This window comes from Psittacula echo, assembly GCF_963264785.1.
Source record: "Psittacula echo genome assembly, chromosome: 1".
NCBI classification, from domain to species: domain Eukaryota; kingdom Metazoa; phylum Chordata; class Aves; order Psittaciformes; family Psittacidae; genus Psittacula; species Psittacula echo.
Genome location: NC_137735.1, coordinates 161,154,505 through 161,174,566, shown reverse-complemented (window position 1 = coordinate 161,174,566; position 20,062 = coordinate 161,154,505). Strand labels below are relative to the sequence as shown.

At 49.8% G+C, this 20,062-nt stretch overlaps 1 protein-coding gene and 1 long non-coding RNA gene across 4 annotated transcripts; one reads left to right on the top strand and one right to left on the bottom strand.

Moving 5' to 3' along the window:
- Positions 1–1,993: 1,993 nt before the first annotated feature.
- On the bottom strand, positions 1,994–12,239 carry ASB13 (ankyrin repeat and SOCS box containing 13). Of its 3 annotated transcripts, none has more exons than XR_013958106.1 (7): positions 12,133–12,239; positions 10,433–10,620; positions 9,502–9,652; positions 7,771–7,905; positions 6,249–6,440; positions 4,020–4,199; positions 1,994–3,745 (listed from the first exon to the last, which is right to left on the bottom strand). XR_013958106.1 is itself a non-coding variant. In XM_080630400.1 (6 exons), exons 1-6 carry the CDS (start codon positions 12,173–12,175, stop codon positions 4,072–4,074), a joined length of 837 nt encoding a protein of 278 aa, XP_080486526.1. In that variant the 5' UTR covers positions 12,176–12,239; the 3' UTR covers positions 1,994–4,071. The 3 variants fall into 3 exon arrangements, 1 of the variants encoding a protein (XP_080486526.1); XR_013958107.1 differs by having other exon boundaries at positions 1,994–3,680; XM_080630400.1 differs by having other exon boundaries at positions 1,994–4,199.
- Positions 12,240–13,011: 772 nt separating this feature from the next.
- On the top strand, positions 13,012–17,090 carry LOC308227897. The gene is made up of 3 exons (XR_013958148.1): positions 13,012–13,817; positions 15,459–15,601; positions 16,578–17,090. It is a non-coding gene; the product is annotated as an uncharacterized lncRNA (long non-coding RNA).
- The last annotated feature ends 2,972 nt before the right edge of the window (positions 17,091–20,062 follow it).

Here is a 20,062-nt window from a genome sequence, read left to right as displayed (position 1 = left end):
GTGGCTGCCCTGAGGGATCCCTCCTCTGGTTATGTTTGCACTGAGTGTGTTCTGTCTCTTACATGTGTAAGGTAAAAGGTCTCAGGATGGCCTTACCTTCTGGAAGTCTGACACATCCGGGTGAGGAACTGGCCACATAGGGCTGACTTCTCTCTTTGTGATGTGCTAGAAAACATGGAGATCCCAAGCTCCCAATTCACATTATAGGGAACTGGGTGTCTTTGAAGCTTTGGTGGCAGCTGAAGGATTCATGAGTCTGTAAGGAGCTGAGGAATGGTTGGAAGTGAGAGTCCCTCTGAGCCACAGGCATTAAGTGAAACTCCTCCCTTGGGTTACACCCTCTGCTTTAGTTCTATGTCAGGTTATGGCTATTATTTGACTTCCTGAATGTTAAACCACAGCAGGAATCCAACCCAAAGCAACCCAATCCCACCAGGCCAGCCCTGCTTCCACCCATTCCCTTCCCATGCTCCCCAAGCTGCCCATTTCAGGCCACTTCCCCTCTCCTGTGGGTTTCTTTACGACAGGTCCAGCAGCACAAGGAGTGCTCTGAAATAACCCCATTGCTTCAGGAAGCCCATGTGGGGACAGGGCTTTGCTTTCATCCATGAACATCATCTTTGGGACACGCAGCCTTGCTCCTGGTTGCTGCTGGCCGGGCTGCTTAAGGTCGGTTATGAGTGAGCAGCTTGGGCTCTGCTCCAGCTTTGTGAAGCTTGGCCAGCAAAAACAAGGTGTGACTGGAGCTGATGCCTTGGGAGGAAGCCTCGTGGTGCTCAAGGATTAACTCCTTGTGATGCCAGCAGCCTGGATGAGGTGGAGGGAGCCACCCTTCCCCTCCATGCAAAGGAAGGAAGGGTTTGTGCCCTTGGTTGCAGCTCAGTGTAAAGATAAAGGGGTCACTGTGGTTATGTTTTAGCATCTTCAAGAGGCTTTGTACAAGAGGGGAAAGCCCAAGGGCTGCCCTAACCTTAGCAAGCAGCAGACAAAGACCTCGGTGTCCTCTGGAAGGTGAGTAATGAGTGGTTGCATCATGTTTAGAGCAAGTGTGAGCATGAAAGATCTATTCTACCTCCTGATTTAAAGCACAAGAACCATGCTGCAAACATTGGGTATCCACATGAGTATTCACACCCCCTGTTCAGCACTTTCTTCAGGGGAACAACCAATCTTGCAGCTAAATCTTTAGTGCCATGGGTTAGTGGTGGCCTTGGCAGTGCTGGGGAGCAGTTGCACTGGATGAGCTTAGAGGCCTTTTCCAACCCAGTTGATTCCATGATCCTAGGCAGGCAGTTGCCAGAGGATTGTGGTTGTCCCACATAGGAGCCTGTGTAAACCAAGTTGGAGAGTGTCTGATGGCTTGAGTCCAGCCTTGGGCAGCTCAGAGGCTGGTGAACATTCTGTTCCTTGATTGAAATTAGGGTTTTATGGCCAAAGTTGTCATGGGATCATAGAATCCCAGCCTGGTTTGGGGTGGAAGGGAGCTTAAAGCTCCTCCAGTTCTAACCCCCTGCCACGGGCAGGGACACCTTCCACTAGAGCAGCTTGCTCCAAGCCCCTGTGTCCAACCTGGCCTTGAACACTGCCAGGGATGGGGCAGCCACAGCTTCTCTGGGCACCCTGGGCCAGCGCCTCAGCACCCTCACTGAGATGTCCTCACTTCTGCCTAAGAGCTCCTTGTTCATCCCTGCAGGCCTCCTGGCGATTCTGCCTCGCTTCCTCTTTCTCAGGATGCTCCTGAGCTTGGAAGAGGAGATCCTTGGATATTATCCATCTCTCTTGGGTGCCTCTTCCCTCCACGGGAACAAGTGGATGTCTTAAGCAAACAGCTCCTGAATGACTCTGGCTATTGCCACCAAGTCAGAGATGCTCAGCAATCGCCATCAGTCCCTCCTGGCTGCAGGCACTGATGAGCAGGACCTCTTAAAAGAGATTTAAGTAAAAAGAACCAAACTTTAGGACCTATCACGAGATTGAACACAGAGGAAAGATGTCATAAATAGGAACTTGTCACTTTATTCTTGGTTGTTTGAGGAATCTGTTGCTTTTACATTGGAAACTTGGAGTCGACCATTCCATCACCTCACCAGCCTTGTGTTAAAAAGCAACCTAACAGGGATTTGGATTTGAACTAAAAGGGAAGGCTTTTGCCCCACATTACCACAAGATACACTTTCCTAATACATATTTATCCAACAGGACATGCATGTTGGGCAGGGGAAGCTTTCCTTGGAAGATACAACACAAAACCTTTATCCCATCAATCACAGGGATGAATCCCACAACCAACATCTCTTGGGCTTCCCTGAGCTTCTTGGCAACTTCACATTTAAACACAATAATCACAATTATCCACAGACAATTCCCTAAACAGCACGATCTTGAGCTTTATTCTCTATGACACAGCACAGCAGAACACAGAGCAACAACATAGGAGGGGTGTGGGGACTGAACCTAACCAAACATGAACACACACACAGTGATTTGCTGGTCACCATTAAAGTGCATTCAGCTCCACCTCAGCTCTTCGACCCTGTGCTGAGGCTGTTTGCCCCTCTCCCAAGGCTGAGCCCCATGGTGGTGGCTGGGGGAGCACAAGATGTTGCAGGCAGGAGGCAAACTGCTCTCATTAGTTCACAGCATGAAGGATGTTGGGAGCCCTGAGTTAGCTCCATGCCACATTAGACAGGGGATTTCATAGCATTTGCTGTCATTCAGAGGAGGGATTTGTTCTCATCACAGTGTTAAGACTTGTTATGAGGGCATCAGGGAGCTCCATCCCCTTAGTACCACGTACCCTGTGGGTTCCTGCCTTCAGACAACACGTAATGTCTGGAAGGTAGGTGATGATTTGGGCTCTGCTCATACAAATGTCACCCTGAAGGTTTAAATCACCAGAGGACAGAGCTGCTGCTGTGCCTGCTGAAGCCAATGGATTCAAGCACAACACACAGCAGCATATGGCGCAGGGCTGGCTCCTGCTGCCAACCTCTGGACAAGATCCAGCACTGAGAGAGGTACTCAGAGAGGGGGGAAATACAAGTAAGAATCTCAAAACCCAAGGGTAGAGCCCTCCCATTGCCTTGCATGTGTGGGTACAGATCACTGCTACACAAGGGACATGCCTCACACTGTGCTTCATGCACAGCAGCTCTGCCCCTTATCGCACACAAACCCAACAGAGCGGCCACAGTGGCTCAGAGCGAGGGGAGCAATATTGTTTGGGACCAGCCATCTGGAGGGCAGCATATTTGGACGGGCAGAGAGACCTGCTTCCTGCTCGGCCTTGAAAGTGAGCCACGGTGATACCAAAGAGGAGCACTGCAGGAAGAGCTGGCTCACCTTCAGAGGGCAAAGTCAACCCTGGTCTGGCAGGAGTTTGTCCTCACTGTTGGTGCGGAGCCAAAGCCTTCCTTATGCTCCTGGGAAGTCAGTAACCAGCTCCAGTGCCTCTAATTAGTCCTGAGCTTGCTGGGGACTTCATTTGCTTCCAGCTATAGCATACAGGTCTCTCAAATCTTGTCCCTCAGCATTATGTAGCTGTCATTTGAGTTATTAACACAGAGGGATCCACTGCAGAAACACAGATGTCCGTATCCAAGGGTATCACCTTCAAATCCCTTTGCAGTCAGCAGAGACAGGCATTCCAGACGCATATTGTATCATCCCAGCACAGGCATCTAAAACAGGACAGATGAATCATGCTCCAGAAGTATCCGTTTCTCCTCACTGACTGCAAAGGGACCTGATGAGATCACACACAGATGCCTTTAGGCTAAAGACAGGTAAAATTAGGCAAGATTAATCCTGTTCCAAGAGTGGGTGCTACAGCCTTAAAGACAGTGGCAGTCTAACAGATCACCCCAGGAGACATTACAGCTTCTACAGTGCTACATGTTGCCTGAGTCTGTCTTTGCCCACGAAGAAGAGGAAGTGCTGCCTCATAAATACTATTTACACCAGTTTGCTTAAATTACAATGAGTTTTGGGGGGGAGGTAGAAGAGAAAGAGACAGATACTTCACGCTGTGGTAGCTAAAGGTATTGTCCTTCCCGGGCACCTTCACCCCTGTCAGTTGTAGGACAGGTACTGGATTAACCGTGGAGGAATATTGAGCTTGGCGATCTTCTCCAGCGCCCGCTGCCCGGCTGCTTTCCTCACTGTAACCCTGCAGAGCTGGGACAGGCTCAGGGGTGTTTCTAAAGGGAGAAAAGAGGATCCAGAGTTAGAGCTGCAGCTCAGGAGGTGGCTGATCTTCCCATGGACCTCCCAGCGGCTGATGCCTGGAATTGATCCTGCTGGGATCACAAGGTTGGCTCTGCTTCCAAGTGCTAAAGGAAGGCACTGCAGTCATGCTTGTGATCTCCCCAGGCTCATCCCAAGTAAATCCCACTAGGAATAGTGAATATAGGTGCAATGCACTTATCTCAGCTCCCTCCCTCACCTGCATCACCCAGAGGCCAATGGTGACCACTGGATCATCTGCTCTGATCCACGGGGATCCAAGACTTTCATATTTCCCTTAGTGATGCTGTATTAAGCCTCAGCAACACAGTATATAGGAACAAATCCTACTTCCAGCACTTCTCTACAGCTCCGTTTCTCCATCTAAATGACCACATTAATCCTTTTAAGGATTACTGACCACATTAATTAAGGATTAGTAAGGATTAATGACCACATTAAGGACCACATTAATCCAGAGAGCCCCCAAACTGCATCCATGAGTTGACCTCATGCATAGATGCAGAGGTACAATCAGGCACATAGCTCTAGTCTAGTCTAGTAGTCAGTCATAGAATCCCAGACTGGTTTGGGTTGGAAGGGACCTTAAAGCTCACCCAGCTACAACCCCTGCCACGGGCAGGGACACCTTCCACTAGAGCAGCTTGCTCCAAGCCCCTGTGTCCAACCTGGCCTTGAACACTGCCAGGGATGGGGCAGCCACAGCTTCTCTGGGCACCCTGTGCCAGCGCCTCAGCACCCTCACTGTAAAAAAAAATCCCATTCTTCCTTACAGAAATCAAACTTTCTTCCTTATAGAAGAATAAAGTATTTTCTGCCTTCACAAACCTTTGTGTGGTGAGCACCCAATAGCCCCTTCTCCCTCTGACTTCATTCCCTGTAGCAGCCTCTCCCCCGAATTCCTCATTGCCCTCACTGCAGTGAACGGGCTGCTCTGCCTGCAGCCGAGGCTGAGGAGATTGAATCCTATGTGCCCGTAAATACTCCTTGTATCTTGCCAGAGTTTGCTGCCCCCTCTCAACCCAGCTGGCAGAACTGCAGTGTAGTGCTTCTCAGCACAGCCTCTTGTAAAAGTGCTGTGACAGATTTAGTAGGTTTGGGTTTTTTCCCTTTTTATTTGTATCATTAAATTTGGAACCAAATCCAGGACAGATGCAGATCCTGGAGGCTGGTGATTGTGGAGGCTGCAGGGGATGGCAGCTTCTTAGGACTGGGGGGACTAAAAGACATCTGGAGAGGGGCTTTGGACAAGGGCCTGTAGGGACAGGACAAGGGAATGGCTTTAACCTGCCAGAGGGGAGACTGAGATGAGCTCTTAGGCAGAAGCTCTTCCCTGTGAGGGTGCTGAGGCGCTGGCACAGGGTGCCCAGAGAAGCTGTGGCTGCCCCATCCCTGGCAGTGTTCAAGGCCAGGTTGGACACAGGGGCTTGGAGCAACCTGCTCTAGTGGAAGGTGTCCCTGCCCGTGGCAGGGGATTGCAACTAGTAGGTCCCTTCCAGCTCAAACCATTCTGAGTCTATGACTTCTAGAATCACCTAATGCAGTGGCATTGAGCAGTGGTCTGCAAATGTTTAGAATGATCTGTGAATTACTCCTCTGAGGTCCACTAAGGGTAACCAAGACAAAGACTGATTTAAAGCCATCCTCAAAGGTCTCCTCCAAACTCAGTGCAGCTGAAGCTTAATGTGCTCCCCACCCCAAATAAAATGAGCTTTCAACTGGGCCATTTCCTTGACCTGACTTACACATCAAAGCATAAACACTCATGCTGACACATGAGAGGGACCGCAGTTCAGTGAGAGCACGATTTGGACCATCTTATCCTGTCATTCAACCACAACTAAGCTTAGCTAGCCAAGGCCAACTGCTGTACATTTGCCACGAAGAACTCTATACCTTCACAGGAAGATGATCAGGGATCTACAACTCCAAGTGGGCTGAGAATCATGTAAAGGAGCTGACAGTCAGTGAATTCCAGTGGCAGGGAATCACCTCTTACTTACTTTCATAGTACTCAAAGCACTTTGCTGTGGGACTGCTGCTCCAAGTGTAATCCGACGGCTTCTTCCCTCGGTTGTCCCTTGCATAAATGTTTCCTCCAAACTCAATCAGCATCTCCACCAGGTCTACGTTCTTCACCTTGGCTGCGTGGTGCAGGGCTGTCTCGTGAAGTTTAGCGGCATTCACATTAGCCCCTGAGTGGAAAGGAAAACAAAGCTGCTCATGAAAGAATCGCTTGACCCAAACTTAAGGAGTGGTTTGACTACAGGAAAGAAATGCTGCTAAAACACACACAAGCAGCTAGAACAAGATCCAAACATAACAGCAAACAGGAAACCAACCACTGAACACGTTCTCAGTGCTGGCAACACAGGAGTTTTCTTCTCTGGCTTCGTGTTTTCCTTGCAAAGGAAGGATTTGAGTCCATGTTATCGGGTAAATAAGCTGCTGAGTGTGAAGTTCAGAACTGCTTCCTGAATCTGTGCTGTCCAAAGCCATTCCCAGTCATCTCAATGGAGTATTCCCACTCAGGACAAACACCTTTTTAATCTATTTTAACAGAAATACCTCAGCCTTATGGGATGCTGCATCTCACCATCAGACACTGCTGCAGGAACAAATTTTAGTTGCACACATATTTGCTAAGGAAGTTTGGCTTTTATAAGCTTACAGCAAAACGTCCTTCTCATTTCCCCACAACTGCTTCTATTCTATCAGCTGACTTGTTTAGCAGAGGTGAGATGAACCTCACTGAATCCAAATAACTGATTTTAGACATGTGTGGCCACAATGAACTCCCATTACAAACAACATAGAGAAACAGGTATTTCTGGGGAATCAACTAATGGATGCCCAAGACAGGGAACTGGAGTGGCTGGAAACAAACTACCTGAGATGTGTGATTTTAGACAATCACTGTAATGAACCAAATCCCCATTCCTGAGCCAAATCTTCTCCTGGTAAACACAAAGACAAGAAGTCCAACTCCAAATCCCTCCCCCCAAGTAAGCAACAAGGAAGCTGGGATGTGAAACCTGGAGCACAGACCTTGAACATCCTAACAAACTCATCTGGGCATTACACTAAGCAGATCTCCCTGAGGTATGAAGTGACTTCATCTCTGGTTTTCTGTGCAACATCAAACCCTAACATCTCTCCCAAACACCTATGCAGAGCCAAATGACTGTGCTACCAAAGATGAAAATATGCCCACAAGTTGATACCACTTTTGGGAAGATGCTGAATCTTTGCTGAAGAATTCTGAACTTTATTAAAATAAGAGAATAGGAATATCCATGGGAACATCACAAACTGGATATTGACAGGCACACACTGAAAAGAAACGCTTAAGCATTAAGCTTTGCTTAGGAAAAGGTGAAACCTTTCACCTTTCTCATCTAGATGATGCTGTGAATGAATAAGCTCTTTGACAAGAACGCCACTGAGAAGCACTGAAGGAGATGCTGCTCACACCACCACCACCATCTCCTGGCCACCCAGAAGCAAACCCTGTGGCTGCCATACCTGCCTTGAGCAGCAGCTTGGCACAGTCCAGATGCTCCCTAGCGCAAGCCACATGTAGAGGAGTCCCGAAATGGCAGTCGTGAGCCTCCAAGTTGGCACCGACGTCGATGAGGAGCTGCACACACTCGGAGCTACCTTTAGAAAGGGAAAATCCAAGATAGAAGAAAGGATCCAACTCAAATGGCAGCATGTGGCATGCCAAGATCTGCCTGACCCACTGACAGCCTGTTTAACATTTGGGTGACATCTGCAAAATAGAAATGCTTGTGAGCAATACACTGTAGGACCAAGACTGAGATCAGGACACGAGAAATAGCGTCACATCTGCGTGGCACTGAGCGAGGGCTAACGAGTCTTGTAGGGAGTCACAGAATCATGGAATGGTTTGGGTTGGAAGGGACCTTAAAGTCCATCCAGTCCCAACCCAATCCCACAGGCAGGGACACCTTCCACTAGAGCAGCTTGCTCCAAGCCCCTGTGTCCAACCTGGCCTTGAACACTGCCAGGGACGGGGCAGCCACAGCTTCTCTGGGCACCCTGTGTCACCGCATCAGCACCCTCACAGAGGAGAGCTTCTGCCTAAGAGCCAGGTCAAACAAACCTGAAGCCAAGGGTTTGCACTAAATCCCCTGTTGCTCATGGAGCTGGTTGTATTGATCCTGCCCTGGGTAGATCAGGTCCCTTTCAAGACCACTCCAGCTTGACTTTTTCTGATGCTAATGATACAACTTAACAGAAAGCAGGCAGTCACCACCATCAAGCCTTACAGAAAAGGATTAACAAGGACAAGCTAAGCAAGAGCTCACAGCTACTTATTTAAGTAACTACCTGTTGGCAAAAATGCTGTCTCAGCCTTCATAGTCAAAGGGAAACACTGTCCAGGCCTGCATATAAGAAAAGCAGTGAAGGGGAGGAGAGAGGAGGTGTTATATCTTACAAAGAGGAAACTGAGGCACAAAATGATGAAGGGATTTGGTCACAGTCATCTAATGGGGACGTTGCTGCTCTCACATCCATGTCTTCCCACTGTTGCATGTGCAAGTGGAAGCTCGGGAAGAATTACACTTAAATAGGCCTCTGCTGCTCCTCCTGCCTCTGCTGCTGTTACAGCCATCCCTGATGCTTCCTCCTGCTCCGTAACCCACATCCAAACATCCAGAAGCTTAACTAGAGGATGGGCGAGCAGAGAATGGCTGCACACATAGGCTGGAACATCATTTTGGCCTCTGCAGTCTTCTCTTGTCCTGGCACCTTCTTCCCACCTGAGAGCCTCCTCCACCAACTCTGAACTAGGAGGGCTCTAGGACAGAACTACCCAATTAACATGGTCTCATGTCTTAATCAGAGCAACTTACTCCATCTCTACTTGGATCAGAGGGGAAAGATGCAAACTCCCCTCTGCTCACAAGAGCAAAGCTGCTTGCTTGCTGATGGTTTTCTAACAGAGCACCAAGAAGCTAGTGCTTATCAGCCTAACATCTTATCCTGTGTCTGTCACGTGGGATAAAAGCACCCAATATATGGCTTTATTCACTCAACACCACAGCTCTTTGCATTGGGAATTCAACAGGAGATGTGGGAGAGGTGCCCACATAAGGCTGCTGCATTTGCAAGCTGTAATGGTCTGATGAGCAACAACAGCTTAAGGTCAATTTAAGATATTTGGCAGCTGCTTATTTCCCTGCCCCAAGCTGCAAATAACCATGCAAAGATAAGACCATGAGGGCTTACCATTCATGCAGGCTTCGTGGAGAGGAGAGGCTGTGTACAGCGGAGGGTTCACCTTGGCACCATGGGACAGCAGCACTTTGACACACTCTATGCTACCCGAGGCACAGGCGTCGCAGAGAGGAGTGCTGCCATCGATGTTCCTGGCATCCACCTTGAAGGCAGACAAAAGATGTTAGGAACCTGCAGGCTGCTCTGAGGTTTCACTTCTTCTAACCCTAGAAATACTCTGGGCTAGGGAAAGACTTGGTTGTCACTGCCAGCAACCTGCTCAGCACAGTTCCCATCACTCTCAGGAAGGGCAACATCAGCAAGTGTGATGACAACACTAAGCTGTGTGGTGGGGTCAACATGCTGGAGGGAAGGGATGGGATCCAGAGGGAGCTGGGGTGGAGGGGTGGGAACATATGAACCTCATGGAGTTCAATAAGGCCAAGTGCAAGGTTGTATGTGCACCCCCAGAGCCTGAGCAGCAGCTCAGGGATGGGATCCTGCCCCTCTGCTGTGCTCTGGGGAGACCCCCCCTGCAGTCCTGATCCAGCTCTGGGGCAGCAGCACAAGAGGGACGTGGAGCTGTTGGAGTGAGTGCAGAGGAGGCCATGGAGACGTTGTGAGGGCCAGAGCAGCTCTGCTCTGGAGCCAGGCTGAGAGAGCTGGGCTGGGTCAGCCTGGAGAAGAGAAGGCTCCTGAAGGGGAAACCTTAGAGCAGCTCCAGCGCCTAAAGGGGCTCCAGGAAACCTGGAGAGGGGCTTTGGACAAGGGCCTGTAGGGACAGGCCAAGGGGAATGGCTTTAACCTGCCAGAGGGGAGACTGAGATGAGCTCTTAGGCAGAAGCTCTTCCCTGTGAGGGTGCTGAGGCGCTGGCACAGGGTGCCCAGAGAAGCTGTGGCTGTCCCAGCAGATGAAGTCCCCACCATATCACCAGACACACACCTGGGCCCCTGCAGCCAGCAGGAGCTTGACACACTGTGTTTGCCCCCGCAGGCTCGCCTCGTGCAGAGGAGTGATAGAGTCATAGGTGACGGCATTGACACAGGCTCCACTCTCTATCAGCTGCTGCAGCTGCAGAATCTCTCCCCTCCTGGCTGCTTCATGAACCGGGGTCCGGTCGGCCCAGAAGCCTACAGAGGAGAGAAGAAATAAGTAAGTAAATAAAACAATACACATGGAGCAAATGGGCTCAGCTTCAGCTTCTCTGAGCACCCTGTGCCAGCACCTCAGCATCCTCATAGGGAAGAACTTCCTCCTAATATCCAATCCAAATTTGCTTGTTAGATCCTCATTCCCTTTGCCAACATCCCTTAGCAGGACGGTTTTCCTTCCCTGGATCTTCTTGTTGCTCATATCAGTAGAAGCAAGACGTCGAAATGAAGATGGAGCTCTAATCACTCAGCCACGGAGCAGCATCACTTTGTCACCAACAGGACTGAGAAGAAGAACAAGCTCCAGCAGCATTTCATTAAAGACTTATTATATAACCCAAAAAAAAAACCCAACCTGCAAGCTGCAGGCTCCACTAACTTCTCCTCTCCTCCTGCACAATTCCTTACATGGAGGCTCACATGAGAGACATCATCACTGTGAGGGTGCTGAGGCGCTGGCACAGGATGCCCAGAGGAGCTGCGGCTGCCCCATCCCTGGCAGTGTTCAAGGCCAGGTTGGACACAGGGGCTTGGAGCAAGCTGCTCTAGTGGAAGGTGTCCCTGCCTGTGGCAGGGGTTGGAACTGGAGGAGCTTTAAGATCCCTTCCAACCCAAACCATTCCGTGATTCTAGGATCAGTCCCCACGGACAGGGCTCCCACATCCACATCCCTCCAGCTGCACCTGGAGTTATGAAGCATCCACCCCTTCCAGCTCCCCAACATCACCTCTTCAGGACACAGACACAGAAGGAACACACACTTCATAAGGAACAATGGCAATTCCCCATGGCCAGTAGCAGGCGCGATCCCATGAGCATCCTCACCTTCCTCTTGTCCTCTTCCTTAAGAGGGGATACCCACTCTCCAAAACCACCCTGCCCACTCCAAAGCCACCCTGCACACCCCAAAACCATCCTGTGCACCCCAGAATCATCCTGCCCACAGCTAAAACATCCTACAGACCCTGGAATCACCCTGCCCACCCCAAAACCACCCTGCCCAGCCCCAGTATCTCCCTGCCCACCCCAGAACTGCTCTGACCACCCCAAAACCACCCCAACCATAGTAAAACCACCCTGTGCACTCCAGAACCATCCTGTGCACTCCAGGACCATCCTGTCCACCCCAAAATCACCCTGCACACCCCAAAATCACCCTGTCCACCCCAAAACCATCATACTCACCCCAGAACCATCTTGCTTGCCCCAGAACCATCCTCCCGCCCCAAACCCATCCTGCGCACCCCAGAATCACCCTGTCCACCCCAAAATCATCGTACTCACCCCAGAACCATCTTGCTTACCCCAAAACCACCCTGACCACCATAAACCCACGCTGCGCACCCCAGAACCATCCTGCCCGCCCCAAACCCATCCTGTGCACCTCAGAACCATCCTGTCCATCCCAGAACCATCCTGCCCATCCCAGAACCATCCTGCCCGCTGTCCCCCTCCCGGTCCCTCCGCACGCAGACCCGGCCCCGCACTCACTGATCTCACCCCGCAGGGACTCGCTGCTCTCGGGGCTCTCCATGGCCCGGGCCCGCCGCGGGCCGCCGGCTCCGGCCTCCTCCGCTCCGCCCCGCTCCGCCTCCGGCCGCCGGGCCCGGGCCCCGGCGCGGTGGCTGCTGGGAGTTGTAGTCCGGGGTGGTGCGGGTGAACAGGGTGCTGGGGGTACTGGTGTGTGTGGACAGGGGGTACTGGGAGCACTGGTGCAGGGGCACTGGTGTCACTGGGGACACTGGTGTGTGTGGTGAATGGGTAATGGGGGCACGGGTGCAAGGGCACTGGGGGTACTGGTGTGTGTGGGCAGGGGGTAGTGGGGGCACTGGTGCAGTGCACTGGGGGTACTGGTGTGTGTGGTGAATGGGTAACGGGGGCACTGGTGCAAGGGCACTGGGGGCCCTGGTGTGTGTGGGCAGGGGGTACTGGGTGCACTGGTGCAGGGCACTGGGGTTTCTGGGGCTACTGGCAGCACTGGCACGAGGGCACTTGAGGGTACTGGTGGTACTGGTGTATGTGGGGAGGGCTACTGGTGGCACTGTTGCAGGGGCACTGGGGGCACTGGTGTGTGTGAGGAGAGGGTTCTGGAAGCACTGGTGCAGGAGCACTGAGGGCAGTGGCAGCGCTGCTGGAGGGGTACTGGTGGTGCTGGGGATACTGGGGGTACTGGTGTATGTGGGGAGGGGTGCTGGAAGCACTGGTTCTGGAGTACTGGGGGCACTGGGGGAATTGATGTATGTAGGGAGGGGGTACTGGGGACACTGGTGGGGGGATACAGGTGGTGCTGGGGGTACTGGTTTATGTGGGGAGTGGGGAGTGGGACACTGGTTTGGGGCACTGGGGGTACTGGTGTGTGTGGGCAGGGGGTACTGGGAGCACTGGTGCAGGGGCACTGGTGTCACTGGGGACACTGGTGTGTGTGGGGAGTGGGAAGAGCCAACTAAAACACAGACATCGTCTTCCACCTTCCCCTCCTCCTCCATCTCTGTGTTACCAATCTTTGCATTAGAGATGTAGGAGAAGGAACCCATCGCATCCAGGAATACAAAGCATTTACTATCCCAATTCCCAATGGATTATTTAGGAAGCTGTTATTTATGAGTATTTCTAATGGGCCTTGGTGCCTGCATGCTTGATTTGCCTTAGCAGAGCAAAGCACTTCACCCGAAGTGAAACCAGACCTGTGGGGCAAGGAGTTAAAAGTGGGTGCTGGTTGGAGAAACACAACTTGACTCTGCTTTTCCTGACCTCTCAGAGAGCAAGGAGACAGAAGATACGGATTAAAACCAGAGACAGAGCAATCCCCTTCACCCCAGTCTCTGCAAGGAGAGATGCTCCTCCCCAAGGAGAGATCCTGCAGGATTCCTTCACTTCACGATCCTGCCACACATTTGCAATTCATGGGTTTCATTTTGCCCTCCTGCTTTGCATTTGTTTGTGCCCTCCTCAGGCGGTTGGGAGCTGTGCTTTAGGATATGCAGGCAGCTGAAGAACACCTTCTTCCCCTTTTATCCACACCACGAAACAGATTCCTTTCAATGCTTTCCAGCAGTGGACATTTTCCTCTTGAAAATAATAAGTTCGAAGAAAAACAATTTTCCTTTGCAGGAGGATGAGATTAAATCACTCCAGTGGGAAACTTCTGGTCAGCACAGAGCTGCTGCCACTTTCAGGTAGTAAGAAAATCAAGTGTGTCTTGTACTCACTTGGTAAGAAGTAAAATTGCTGCACACTGTCAACTGAGCCCACGATGGGTCTCTCCAAATATAAGTTGCTATTATAACACAAGATATTATTGCTCGTGAGACCCCACTTGAAGCGCTGTGTGCAGTTCTGGGGTCCTCAACATCAGACGGACATGGAGCTGCTGGAGCAAGTCCAGAGGAGGCCACGAGGATGATCAGGGGCTGGAGAAGCTCCTGTATGAAGACAGGCTGAGAACATTGGGCCTGTTCAGCCTAGGGAAGAGAAGCTGCATGGAGACCTCAGAGCAGCTTCCAGCATCTGAAGGGGGCTACAAGGATGCTGGAGAGGGGCTCTTCATCAGGGACTGTAGTGATAGAAGGGGTGATGGGTTCAAACTGAAACAGGGGAACTTCAGGTTGGAGATAAGGCAGAAGCTCTTCCCTGTGAGGGTGCTGAGGCGCTGGCACAGGGTGCCCAGAGAAGCTGCGGCTGCCCCATCCCTGGCAGTGTTCAAGGCCAGGTTGGACACAGGGGCTTGGAGCAAGCTGCTCTAGTGGAAGGTGTCCCTGCCCGTGGCAGGGGGTTGGAACTGGATGAGCTTTAAGGTCCCTTCCAACTCAAACCATTCTATGATTCTATGATTATACTCTATGTCCATACACTGCAGCCATTCATGGCAGCCTCAAAGGCTGGATGAGGTAGATGTGTAATTGGTTTTACATTTTCAGGGTTTCCATTCCCAGTTTAAAGATGCAAAGACCTTTGTGCCAGCACCATTAACAGAAACACAGACAACAGGGCTGGAAGTGATCTTGGAAAACCATAAATTCTCTCACTTCTTGCCCCAAGATGGGTCCAGGGATGGATTTAAAACTGAATAATTCATCTGCTTAGTGCAGAATAGCTGGTAGCGCCAGGTAGAGATGGAAATACTCTGTGGACATGAATATGTCAGCTGCTGTTCAGACAGTGCTGGGGTTAATCAGCTGTAGATAATGAAAATAGGATACAGGCCATAATATAAAGAGAAATGCAGTTTCTGCTTCAATTTGATAAGATCATGAGGAAGTGTTCCTATTTCAAAGCATATCCCTATATACACAACAGCTCAAAGCAAAAGGGTAAGAACAATTTGATACTTCACAAATTCCTTGTCCAGCTTCCAGCAAAGCACTCACTGCCTAAGCTTTCTCCTCTGTAAAATATGGGTATCGATGATTTAACATCCATGAACTCCACCTTATGGAGGAGTTTAAGCATCACTGAATGGGCTGATGTAGCTCATAGCAGGAGAAACTTTTCTTCTCTGAGACCAGCCAGCACCCCTTCATCTTCATCTGGCTCTTGTCCAGGGAGAATGCAGGATTACATGGAAGGAAATAGCATTAGAGGTTGGAAATAGCACAAAGGGGGAAAGAAGTGGGTTTGGAGGAGGATCATGGATACTAAATTATTATCTAGGAGGAAATACTCCACTGTAAATATCACTTAGCTGAACAGGGTCACTTGCCTGCACCTGCAGATAGGCTGAAATAAGAGTGGTAGGACCAACTCCAGCCTCTCACAAACCAATATCAGCTCTGAAGATAACAATGATTCCAAATGCTCTCTCTGCTTAATTACTACAGGACTGATTACTGCAAGAGAAGAAAAAGATACTCTGTCCAGCAGATCTGCACAGTCTTGAACATAGTCGCATTTCGCCACGATCGAACAGTAACAGTTTGGTTGTAGAAAGAGCTTGGATCTCCTGGCTCCAGTCCTCTGCCTGGTAAGGAGTAGTAAGTAATGTTTAGACTCTCTCTTTAGAGATTGACAGGTTGATGTTGCAAAAAATACAGGATAAGCAAGAGAAATAATAATTTTTAATAAATACCTCAATAATTATATTTTTAAAATGGGGGGAACACGACTTGGAAAAACAAAATCACTTGCTCACCACTGAAAATGTTCATCTGCACTTTGTCACTTTCTTGTCATCTTTGACTCATTTCCTGATGGACCCCGTAGCTGCCTGTGCAGTGTGTGGTTTTAAACCCTTGTGAAACCATCGTAAGACAAGCTGGGGTTTGTCAGAGGCTTTTGTAGAGGTTGGTTGGTTGGTTTAACAGCTCTGGTTTCGATTCCACAATGCGGCTGGAGCTATTTGAGTGTTTGTCATCACAACTGCAACAATAAGTTGGTTTCTTAGGAAGACGCAAGATGCCAAAATAGCCCCCCAAAAAACCAAACACATGAATAAATCAAAGTAGAAACTGAAGAGCTCAAATGTGCTTTACTGTGGGAGGGGTACACTGCATGAGGAATGGCTGAGGGACCTGGGGGGTTCAGTCTGGAGAAGAGAAGGCTCAGGGGGGACCTTATTGCTCCCTACAACTGCCTGACAGGAGGATGGAGCCAGGAGGAATGGGAGTCTGCTCCCAAGGAACAAGGGATGGGACAAGAGGAAACGGCCTCAAGCTGCACCAGGGCAGGTTTAGATGGAGATGAGCAACAATTCCTTCCCCAAAGGGTGCTCAGGCACTGTAACAGGCTGCCCAGGGCAGGGCTGGAGTCACCGTCCCTGCCAGTGTTCACACACTGTGTAGCTGAGGATCCGTGTAGGGGCAGCCTTGGCAGTGATGGGGTAAAGGTTGGACCTGATGGTCTTAAAGTCTTTTCCAACCCAGTTGATTCTACGATTCTATGAGTAAACTGTGAGCTAATACCATAGTTCAATGGCAATGAAAATACAACACATTTTCCAGCAAACACAGGAAGAAGCATGTCACCAGTGAGCATGTTGTGGAGAGTTATGTGGGATTTCCTCAAAGAGACAAAAGACTCCTGACAGATCAGTAAGCTTTGAAAATGTGCTGGGAAGATAAGAAGGAAGATTTGGAGGGAGAAGACTCAACCAGCCATTTCTCTGGGAGGAACAATCCTTCACATTTAATCTCAACTTGGCTGTCACCTTCAGATATGGAAAGCACGTGGTAAATGTTACACTCATTCTCAGAGAAACCACACACACATACCATCGTGCTTGAGGCTCCTGTGTCTATGTAGAGCTAGAGATCGCATTGCTGTGGTCTTTTTGAAGACTTTCCCCTATTATGGAAAGATATGACAAAATTAAAGGTCTTGGGCAAAATGTGCTTATCTTGCTGCAAGATCCCAAAGAGATTATGGGAGCTTTGCTTCAGTGAAGGATGGAGCAAGTCAGCTTTAAGGGGGTTGAAGAATATCTTGACAGCATTGTGGAATAAAGTAGACTTTGTGTCAACTAGTTCCTGACTTTCCATTTCATGCTTCTCCTTGCAGTTTGTTTTAACACTCCTTTACAGACAATAGACTAGAGCAGAAGTGAGTGGGAACAAACCTCTTTCTGTCCACCAGGATTAAAACAGAAGGGCTCAGACCTCGTGGAGCATCCATTTCTGAGCTAGCTGCCTGGTCCCACCCCTCCCACCCCTCCCAGGTGCCCAGAAGTCTTTTCCTACACTTCTCATAGCCTGAACATGCCAGCTTTGAAATGAGCTCTGCAGTTTTAATGGGCACACCAGCAGGAATGAGCAAACATAATGGGATACTGAAGAGGTCGAACAAGTCCACAAGTTCTCCTTCTCCACTTTCTCTTTCAGTTAAGGGCCTGAACCAACACTTCCTAAGGCAAATGGCTCTGAACTTGATATCTTACCACAGCACAAGTTCCTCTAACAACAGATGCTGGGGCTTATCTGACCTTGCAGCTTGGCCTGGTGACGCTGCATCGAGGGAGACTTCTGGTTTAGGCTCATTTCTGCTCAAAACCAGGCAGCTTCTGGTCCTGCTTTGCTTCATCCCTGAAAGCACTGCCTGGGAAGGGAAACTTCATCTTGAAATAGAACCATTGCAACAGAAGCCCATCTCACCCCTTCTCCCTGGTGTAGCCACTTCCCCGTGGTTCCTCTCAGTTTCTGCAGTTGCCCCTCTCTCCTCCGGGCATGTCCAAAGTCTCCGCAGCAGAGGAACATCAGGGGCTGCAGATCACTACTTTCCTAGAAAATGGAAGAAACCAGTATATGAAACCACCACCTTGCTGTCAAATTGGGTTGAAACTGGCTAATGGCTCCAAAAGTTAATGGAAGATACAGACAGAAATAGCACAGCCTCAAGCCTTGTTTCCTTAGGACACTTGTTCCCTTTCAAGGCCAGGCTGGATGGGGCTTGGAGCAACCTGGTCTAGTGGAAGGTGTCCCTGTCCATGGCAGGGGGTTGGAACAGGATAATCTCAAGGTCCTTTCCAGCCCAAACCATTCTATGATTCTATGACACCAAGCGAAAACCAAACCAATTTCTCATGCCACGTAGTATAAGGAAATAAGAGAAAACCAAGGAGAAACTCAGTGTTTCCACATATCTCAATGTCATCTGCTGTCCCATGATTCACACATGGCAGAAGTGGAGGAGCCTGCAGGTCCCATGCCACCCCACAACTGCAGGCTGTGTTTGTACACACAGGAGCTGGGACTCCTGATGCTGCCCCACAGAGTCAATAATGGTCTCAAAGCTAATTATTTGCTTTATGTTATGTGGTGTCTTTCAGCAGGAGGATACTGCCCTTATCAGGGACTGCTGCTTCCACCTCCCAGTTGACTCATTTCATTGCAACTATTGTCTTTCACAGGGTGACTGACAGCATCTGCACCATTCATCTTTTTTGTGAATAGAAGAGGAAACAGATCTTCACATGACTACTTCTTTATTTTAGAAGTAGTGGGTTGTGAGCATGCCAGAACTCCATGAGTCATTCTTTCAAAGAAGCCAGAATAGAGTATTGCCGGGAACTGGTTCCCCACCACAGTTAGATCATGGGCTCTCCTCTTGCACAAACCTCATGTGTCACCACCCAGAAAGGCATGAGACACCAGACAGTGACATAGAATCATCATAGAATCCCAGACTCATTTGGGTTGGAAGGGACCTTAAAGCTCATCCAGTTCCAACCCCTGCCATGGGCAGGGACACCTTCCACTAGAGCAGGTTGCTCCAAGCCCCTGTGTCCAACCTGGCCTTGAACACTGCCAGAGATGGGGCAGCCACAGCTTCTCTGGGCACCCTGTGCCAGCGCCTCAGCACCCTCACAGGGAAGAGCTTCTGCCTAAGAGCTCATCTCAGTCTCCCCTCTGGCAGGTTAAAGCCATTCCCCTTGGCCTGTCCCTACAGACTCTTACCCAAAGGGTCATGGGGAGCTTCTCCCTACCCAAGACCTCCAAGTCTTCCTCCTCAGAGCTGCTCCAAATCCATTCTCTGTAATTGTGCTTGGGATTGCCTCAACCCAGAAACTCCAATTAGAAATGGTTTGACCTCCAGAGGCTTCAGTTACCCTCCCTGGCAAAACAGTGCCAAAATTCCCTCAAATTCCTTGTTTTTCTAATAGATGAAAGGGGAGTAGATCATTGAGAGGGAGCTCTCAGCAGATATCCTTTGTTTTCTCATCAGAAGCAATTCCTAATACTAAACCACTCATGTTTCATTGTGCTGGTGGCTGAATGGTCAAGCTGTAGGTGGAAACCTGGGTGCTCTGACTGCAGATATGCTCTTCCCTATGGACATAGCAGAAGCTCAAAGCCCTTCTCATATCTCCAGGGTCAAGGCACGGGGTTACACAGAGCTGTTCACCTTACATGCTCTCACAGGGCAACCGAGGACACTGACCCTGCCTAGATATTTCTGTCTCACCTCACATGAGTGCTATGCCATGGAGACACAGAAAGCCTGTTTCCTTACTCCTAGTCTTGTTGTGTTCAGGACCAGCAACACCAGCAAGAATTCCAGCCTTTGATGTCAGCAGGTGCTACAAAAAACAGTGGATGTGGCAAACTGGAGATACATTGCTATGTGGTCAGGGCATGAGGCTATCAATAGTGCCCTTGCTGACTGTAGGACACCAGAAAAATCACTCTTTCACTGGGTAGCAGCACTTTGCACTCTCTGCTTAGCATGGGTGAAATATCTGTAACAGCATGTTACTGACTTGCAGTGCTGCTTTGGGTAATAAGTGACTTATAAGTGAGTTGTCACACTGTCGTCTTGTTGGTCTTTCTCCTTTTTCCCTCTGTTTGCCAGTCTTTCCTGCTAAGGCTTGACTATCCAGCATCTGTTAATACACCCAACGAGGTCAGCAGTGCTAACCTACAGCCTGTGCAGTGTGGAGATGAACACAGAGACACCCAAATGGGCTGTGCAACACTAGTAAGGATTGGGAATC